Source organism: Somniosus microcephalus, chromosome 10, assembly GCF_052327205.1.
Source record: "Somniosus microcephalus isolate GS21.2 chromosome 10, FLI_Smic_1.0, whole genome shotgun sequence".
Classification (NCBI taxonomy): domain Eukaryota; kingdom Metazoa; phylum Chordata; class Chondrichthyes; order Squaliformes; family Somniosidae; genus Somniosus; species Somniosus microcephalus.
Genome location: NC_140996.1, coordinates 167,704,429 through 167,713,219, shown reverse-complemented (window position 1 = coordinate 167,713,219; position 8,791 = coordinate 167,704,429). Strand labels below are relative to the sequence as shown.

The 8,791-nt window shown below is 41.5% G+C and overlaps 1 protein-coding gene across 2 annotated transcripts; it reads right to left on the bottom strand.

Moving 5' to 3' along the window:
- Nucleotides 1-2,529: 2,529 nt before the first annotated feature.
- LOC147111836 (uncharacterized protein C11orf87 homolog) lies at nt 2,530-7,726 on the bottom strand. 2 transcript variants are annotated; one of them, XM_085999112.1, is made up of 2 exons: nt 7,288-7,726; nt 2,530-6,256 (listed from the first exon to the last, which is right to left on the bottom strand). In XM_085999112.1, the coding sequence occupies exon 2, from the start codon at nt 6,123-6,125 to the stop codon at nt 5,649-5,651; it is 477 nt and encodes a 158-aa protein (XP_085855238.1). In that variant the 5' UTR covers nt 6,126-6,256; nt 7,288-7,726; the 3' UTR covers nt 2,530-5,648. The 2 variants fall into 2 exon arrangements, with proteins under 2 accessions (XP_085855238.1, XP_085855236.1); XM_085999110.1 differs by lacking the exon at nt 7,288-7,726 and adding an exon at nt 6,581-7,272.
- Between the last annotated feature and the right edge of the window lie 1,065 nt (nt 7,727-8,791).

Genomic DNA, 8,791 nt, shown 5'->3' with positions numbered 1-8,791 from the left:
GGCTGGGGAGAAGCAGAGTGGGTCCAATAAACAGGTCTAAAACAGCCGAGACCCCGAGCAGGAGGCACAGGGCGCTTATAAGAGCGAGGCGAGTCAGGAAGCAAACGGGGAGAAACATAAACTAAATATGTAAATATACAAATCAAAAATAAATCAAATGTAAAACTTTAAAACAGATTTGCCTATCAGAAAAAAAAGACGTCAAGAAAAGCAAGTTGGCAGCTGAGCTGGCACAGAGAAGAAAGCTGCCACCAGAGCCACCTGCGATTTTGCATTCAGCATGACAAGCTAGCAGAGGCGAAATTAATTAGAAACATGGACATAGAAAATTAAAACGAAGAAGAAGACAAAAGTGTGAGACGAAAGTGACAACAGGAAGTCAGGCGTGCAGGCAAAAATTCTGACGAGGGGTCCTCGACCCAAACGTTGACTCTGTTTCTTTCTCGATGTTTCCAGCATTTTCTGTTGTTATTTAAGGCAGAAATGAAACTTCATTAAGGCTTTGTTAGGCGAGTCAGGGGATTTGTTGCTTTATAACTATATCGGGGGCGGGGTTAAGCCATGTCGGTGATAACATTAGGACCACTGATTTACACTGGCTAAATAAGTCAAATTCCATTTTTATCAAATGGTATTCTGTGATTTTTACTGGTGCTTTTGGGATTCAATTTCACAACTCAGTCTATCGATCAGTGAAAACTATAAATGGGATTCACCGTTTTATATTTTATATACATTCCTTTACCTATACATATTTAACTTATCTCTTACTATTTTTAAAGCTGACAATGCCTGGCAAGATGGTATGCAGGATGTACGAATTGGAGGTGGCTATCAGGGCCTCGAAATTCCATGGGACCACTCATGCCAGTGTTGCTCCCCTGAGACTGATACTGTCCCGCGCTGATCCGCTGTAAGTTGTGGAGTCAGCTTATTTAAATACCCATTGGCTCTGTTCAATAGCATAACTCCCGTGTGAGATGAGAGTAATAGACTTAGAAATTAGGAGTGTAGTCTTTAAAAAGTCAGGAATGACTGTAGATTGCAGCCGGAAGTTTGTCGAGCAGCAGGTAAGCCGAAGTTGATTGGTAGCTGTAATGGACGGCTCGTGTATGATTGTGTGCCACTTTTAAAGTGCGTCTTCAAGTAGAAGACCAGGCACAGGCCCCCAAAGAAGGGAGCTAGACATTGTAAGAAGGCAGAAAGAAGAGCACACAATTTCACTGAGTCTGACCCTCGGATGCTGCTGGAGGAGATGCAGCAAAGGAAATAAATACTGCTGGGTATCCATTGGAGGAAACCACAGAAAAATGTCTTTAGTGCCCTGTGAAGGGAGCTGTTAGTGGCACTGGGAGCCACCTCGGCCCCAGAACTGCAGATCAGTGCCGGAAAACGTTCAACGACCTGGCAAGGGCAGGCAAGTCAACACACTCGCCGCTGTCTCTTTTCACCCTTGGGCACCAAAACACGGTTCACCCTCTAAAATGAATAGCTGTACAAGTCTAGGCATTCATTTCATCAGACCTTACAGGTGCACATTTAGCCATACACTCATTGCATCTAAAAGTAAGAAGAGAAACCGTGCACTAGCATAAGTCAGGGAAGCAGAACTTGCTGTTGTCTTGGCTTTAATCAAATTCTCAGATATTGTAAGGGGCAGAGGCGGTATCTAGCTAGTCCTGTAAGGAACGTTCTATTAAGTGTGATAAATGATTAGGTTCATGATCCTTGTTGCATGGCCCCCAATACATACACACTGACAGTCAAGTCAATGAAGATGCTGACTCCGACACTGCCAGTATTGTTCCCCAGAATTTTTTGAAACATAGACCACCCCACAAGTCTAGAACCTTTAAATCTACATTCATATGGTTGGAAATTATGTAGATCTTATCACCAGTTGAGTCGTTAGGACATGGAATGCCCAACCAAAAACAGCGGTAAAAGCTGAATCCATAAAAGGGAAGTGGATAAATAATTGAAAAAGAAAAACAAGTTAAAGGGGTGTGGAGAAGGGGCAGGGGGTGGGACAAAGTGGATGGCTCTTTTAGCGCAGGAAGGACAGCCTAATAGATTCTAGAAGTTGTGAGCTCAAGCGCGGCCAGAATAAACCCACGGTAGAATTAACACATGACCTATCAGTTTAAGGCTTTGATACGGTCAGAACAACTTTGATAACGAGCAACCTTCATCGAGGTCATTGAAGTCAATTGTGAAATCAAGGATCTGAATAGCAAGAGAAAGATCAACAAGGGACTGTTCAGCAGTAGAGAACGCCCCTCACACGGGGAATCAAATGCTACTACCCTGCTAGCATTAATTTGCGGGGAAGCAGAGAAAGTATTTAGTGATGTTGATGAGCGCCATTATACAGAATGTCCATTTTAGTTTTTTTCTTCTCCTTTTCCTCGCCGTGAATCTCTGTTGGTTTGAAATCAATCAGCGTGTTTAAAGTGGATTGATGTACGAACTATTAATATGATGTTAATTTTTGTTACAAACTTTGCTCAGTCCCCGACAAAGGAAGCTCTCATAAATGTTGTATTGGGCATTTTCAATCACAACGAACACCTACATTTTTTTTGTACACCACTGACTGCATTCACAAAAATTAAAAGAAAAATCATTAACGCAACATGTGATCCTTATTGAACCCCCCCAAAACGGCTGTCGTGCAATAGTTGAAAGTTAACCATTTCTCTTCTATCTGTAGTATTTTGTTTACCAATTTCAAACTAGACCAGCGAACTGTACTGCAGTATTAAAAAAACATAATTACATTGTGATTCAAAAATTCGGAAAGTCATCTGTCCCTCCTTTTTATGGAAATTGTTTTTAAAAGCACGAATTCATCTTTCCCAATGAGTGAATATATTGGTGTGTGGTAAAATTAACACACGATTGAAAGCTAAGAACCTCAGACCATTTAAATGCAAGCTATAATTGTAGTTCAGCTAAATCAAATAAACCTATACCACCATTGTCAATTCTAGTGTTACGATTGGTGCAATGTGCTTATAACCAAGGGATTTTACTATTAAAATATTAAACATTCTAATAAAGAAATCCATTCAATGAGTAAACATCAAGAAATATATAAATTGTGTAGATAAACGGTGTCTAGGGGATACTTAAAACCAGAAGAGCAACACTTTCTGGCAATCGAGGTTACAAGATTTCCCTGGAGATTAAAACTTTTATGCTTGTGCATCATCAAATACCGACGGTGATAATTTAGCCCAGTATTGCAATACTGCAACTTAATCCAAAAGATATCACAGCACTCAGTGCTGATAATCTAAAATAAATTACAAACAAAAATGTTCTTTGCAAGTAGAACGTTGGTTTAGTGTTGGACAAATCTGACATTAGGCTTAACAGCCCATGTGTATACTCTCAATAACACAATACTATTTTCCAGCAGTAATGGCAAGCCGAACTAAAATATTGCAGTAATGGGAAGTCTTCTTTGGAAGGAAACTAAGTTGATCCTAATGAACAATCTTATTGGATGGGATTTTAGGAGAGCTCCGTTGCATTTATAATCCAGATGGCGAACTATTAATAACGAACTTCTCCGGAGTGGTTAATCGTTACAAAGGAAATGATGCGACTAGTCAGACTGTGGCAGCTGTCTGACTGCAGGAAAATTGCTAGATGGCTGCCTGGTATGTGATGGTTTGTTAGGAGCCAAACGTGCAGACAGACGACCTTCTCCTGGGAATTTGCTTTTCAGCACCACAGGCTGCGGACAGCTCCATATTAAAAGGGGCGCGCCAACTACAGGGGCGGTCGCTTGTCATCGTTTGCCCGTTGCTCCTGAAATATACAAGGTGGCCGTAATAGTAACGTCTACAAAGATTTCTTTTACTCGTTGTCGATCGCAATTAATTATTTAACAAAGTCAGTGCAGTATTGATGTGGTGTTATTGCATAAATCTCTGCGTTAAACATCTCGAGGAAACATCATTACTGTAAAATAAGATAATCAAAATGCCATTCCAATCACATCAGATCCAATCGATTGCTACATGCTCTAACAAAGGCACTACCTGGTGGAATTTTACAAAATGGAGCCATAAAACATAGGTTCCTACATTTTTCACATGACTCGAAATTTTATTGTTGAAAGCCAAGCCCGCAATGCCTAGAAGGCAAAATGCCCATGGGCCGCTAGAGTACCGCCTTTCACTGCTAGTTTACATTAACATTTCACCTTACATGAACCGTTACTTAAATAAAAGCGCTGCACTCTAATAATACTTCAGGCAAACGTTTCTAAGGGTTTGAAACTTCAGTGGAGTGACCCGTCTCTCTGATGCTGCTCTACCGCAATGGGACCTATCTGTTACCAATGATGCTGCAGAGACTATCTTAAGAATATAAGAAATAGGAGCAGGAGTAGGTCATTCGGCCCTTCAAGCCTGCTCCGCCATTCAATAAGATTATGACTGACTGATCTGATCTTGGCCTCAACTCCACCTTCCCGCACTACCCCCATACCCCTTGGTTCATTTAGTATCCAAAAATCTATGATCTCTGTCTTGAATATACTCAATGACTGAGCCTCCACAGCCCTCTGGTGTAGAGAATTCCAAAGAATCACAGCCCTTTGAGTGAAGACATTTCTCCTCATCTCAGTCCTAAATGGTCTTAAGGACGCGCCTAAAGCTTTTAAGACAGCCTTTTATAAAACGCTGTTATTGATTAACCGATAATGGCCTCCTCTCCACTTAGTATCCAAGTGCGCCTTTTTTCATGGTTTATAGCTCAGTATAAGATTTATATTACCCATCTTGTAATTGCCTATCAATTGAAACGTTTGATCAAACTCGTAGAAAAAATCTTATTGTCGCTAAAGTGGGTAATATCCTCAAACTGAAGGCATAGCGAGCTTAAAACCATTTAAAGAAAAGCTTTAAAATGGCGACTGGCCATACATGAAATCTGCTGAAGTTTGAAACAAAGTTGAGATCAGTAATGCTAATTGCTAATTCTGAGTCTTATAAATCTGGGTATAACAGCGTTAGATCATATAGCTAACGGAAACACTCCTTCCTATTTTCTTTCGGGTTCTTTATATGGTTAGAATTGCGGTTCAGAAAGTGTGCCCAATCTTCGAGAACACTGAATTCAAAGCCACACTTACAAAAGGATCGAACATCGTAATATTTAGGAAGCTGAATAAAGCAACTGGAAAGTTTGATGGTTGCCTTTATTTATACAAATATATTATAATCAATGGACAGCGCCTCAGTCCGGTTGTTACGGAATCCGCGGGTCTCTTCTCGGGTGTATAAAGTCTTCAAAGTGAGTGTTGGTCTAATGTCCCTGTTGGTCTCCATCGCTCATTTACACTTTACATACACTGTGAAACTGGCCGGGTATCTCGGACTTTACATATAGACGATCAAATTACGAAATATACATCTAAGTGGAAATCCAGAGTTAACTGACATACATTTCTGCTATATGTGCGTCTTCTTTATAAACACAGATACTTAATTTCCAGAAATAGGAATTCGGGCTTAATGTGATTTGCCATGCGCCGTGTTTGTCGCCGCCCCCTCCCCCCTATTTTCTTGAAACTATGCTATGTTCAAGTATTTTACACAACAGTCTTTTTTCTGCAGTCGGGCGATAGTTCATTACAAAAGCATGGATTGGATCACTGGATTCCTCGGAGTATCTGTACAGTGAAGGTCCGATTCCGAGCCTTCTATCTCGGGAGCGCTGCTGGAGTCGAGTGTCTGTGTTTTATTGTGGATGTCGGGAGATCGGCAGGCTGCTGCCGCCTTGGGACCCGGGCTCACCATCACACTCCCCTTCTCCGGCGAGGAGCCTTTCGCCGCCTCGGGGCTGCAGTGGTCGCGCTCGTACTCCTCCTGAGCCCTCTGCATTTTCCGCTTCTTCATCTTGCTTTTGTGAAAGTGAAAGGTGATGAGAGAGACGGCGATCACGCCGAATATCAGCGTCACTAACACGATAAGAACCACAGTGGCGGAGAACGAGTGTATTAACTTTCCCACCTCGGTCACACAGGTACCATTGCTTTGAGAAAAGTTCCTGTTTCCCGTGCAAGAGGACAAAGCAAGCGGCAAATCCTTGTGTATCCTGGCACTCATTTGTTGGGCAGTAAAGTATCCGTTCTCAACGCTGCCGATGTGCCGAGCTCCCTCAGACGGTCGGTCGACGTTACGATACCAGTCGCACCGAATAAATTGCTGTCCTCTTCGGCGTTGCCTGGAAAGGGACCCTGTTAGAGGCAAATAGAATTCCAATGTACAAGTTTACGATCCGGCAACGGTTCAATATGACAGCAAATGAAACGCAAGCCCGCCCTAAAGCAATCTGCACCTGAATAGTATTTAGACACAACTGAACTGTGTATAAAAAAAATGTTTGAGAATAAAAAGGTCACACGGCGGTTGGCTTTGCAATGCAAAAGAAATGCGAAGAGAAAGCCTGGTCCACCAATGGTGGTGTAATGCGTCTGTGTGCGTCTGTCTAATCCATAACGTTGTGCAATGAAGCAATCGCTTGGGGTAACAAAAAGGCTAGCGACGAGAAAATCATTCACCTAGACCAAATAACCCTATGGTACTGCCAGACATGGGAACCTCGTCTGCTCCCTTTGATTTACGCTACACGCAGTCAGTCTGACAGGTGCAGTTTTGTTTTCAAACATTAGTTGATGGCAGTCAAAATAATGTTGAACCGCATTCTTGAAGCAGGCTTCTAACACGTTCGGGTGCACAGGTTCAAGCTAGTTCTACAATATTAACGCTGGCAGCCGGCTGTCGGCTTTGTCACATATCTTTAATACGTAGCTAATCTTGATTTCCAATTCGGTTACATCACTCACTTACTTACAGCCCAGTCTCTGCAATCACTTCATCACTTTTATCTCCGCCGTTTCAGAAGACCAAACGTGTGATCTTTACAAAGACAACGGCTACACAAAAACCACAGCCTTCATCGGAATACCAGTTGTGAGTCCGGGCACAGCACAAAAGTAACGTTTGGCTGATTTGTTATAAAGGAGGCAAAAGTCAGTTGCAGCATTAATAAAGGAGGCGGATTAAACTGCCAATCACCCCAGTTTTGCGGAGCGGTGTGACTCGCAAGCACCACAAATAAAATTACAGATCGATATAGATCTACATCTTTGAGGAAAATTTGCTTAAAAGAGTAAATAATGCACAAATACTCAGTTCTGCACAAAGTGACTTCAAACGCTCTTTGGTTGTAGTTGAAAATGAAACATTTCCAGATGTGTTTTCCTACCTTGGCTGGGTGGCGAGTCCTGCTGTTCCGGAAGCCAAGAGCTGAAGTAACGAAATAATAATAAGGCAGTTCGGTGAAACAATGTGAACAGCACAGCCCCAATAACCGGAAGTACGTATTCTCTTAGACAACCAAAAATATCACTGAGCTCATCCAGTTACTTGCTATTTCCAATTCATTTCAAATACTCGCCGTCTTTTGCGGTTTTCTTCCCCCAAATTTCACTTGCTATATTTTTCACTATCCTATTAACTACTGAGCGGAGGGGGAAGAGACGCAGAAAATGTGCTAGCAAACGCTTTCTCCCGAAAAAGAGCTCCCATGGTATCCTTAACTACAGCCGGCACAGGTGCCGAATGATTATTTTATTTTATTCACCTCGCCCAATTTCCAGCGGGTAACACTTCGATCTCCGTGCCCTCTGTCGAATCTGCCAATAACATCGTGCAGTTCATTTCATCTGCACTAACAAACCATCCCATCTGCTCCTATTAAAACCAATTTAATCTAAACCAATCAGAATTAGATTTCGGTTCCCTTTCCTGTAATATGATTTAACTACACAGTTTAGAATGTTGAACTGGTTTTGGAAATTCCAGTGTTGCCATCTGCATGCAAGAAGTTTTTATTTTATAGTATTGCAGTAAAGGGATTGTGGCTGAATGGCATCACATATGTAACTTATAACATCAAATCAATTGAGGGACAGTAATGATCTTGGAGGTGAGTGTCTGGAACCATCAACTCACATTGGAGCTGCCCATTTGAGGTTAAAAAACAAGATTTTATATGAAACATGCATATTCTCAGTGTTGCAAAGCACAGTTGTTTCTATCTAGGAATATTCTAGTGAGATTGAAAACTACTGATATCAGTGGCTTGTTAGGTAGGGCACATATATCAGAGGTTGTGGAGACCTGTTAAGTAACCAGAAAGGAATCAGATTTACTTTTCTCTTGTGAGGAATGTGTGGAGGCTTCATCATGGAATATTGTAAGATTCAGGGAAAACCCAGTTACTTTGTTTTCACCAACTTTCATAAGGCTTTCAACCAAGTGTCTCACACTGACCTCATGGAGAAGCTGGAGGTTCTCAGCCAAGCCTTGGATCTTATCCAGAATATTTACTGTAGCTCCAAAGCCTGTATAGGGGTAGATAAAAAGAACTCACTGAACCCACTCCTTTTGAAAGAGTGACACAATATTATCCACTATCACTCATTTGATTCAATGTTGTTATCCATAAAATTGCTGAATATCATCTGGTATTTATGAAAAAATTCATGCTTCTTTTTGCAAATGATATTGCATTGTTGATAGACATTTCAGGGGACCTAATGAATTCTACTCACCAACTTGAACAATGGGATAAAAAGTAGGATATGGTGGTGGCTACAGTATTATTGCTTTGCTCAGCTCAATAGGAGATCTTTAAGATACTGATCAAAAGATACAAGGTTCATCTGTCTCAATTGTTAATTCATATTAGTACTTGGGCATTTTGG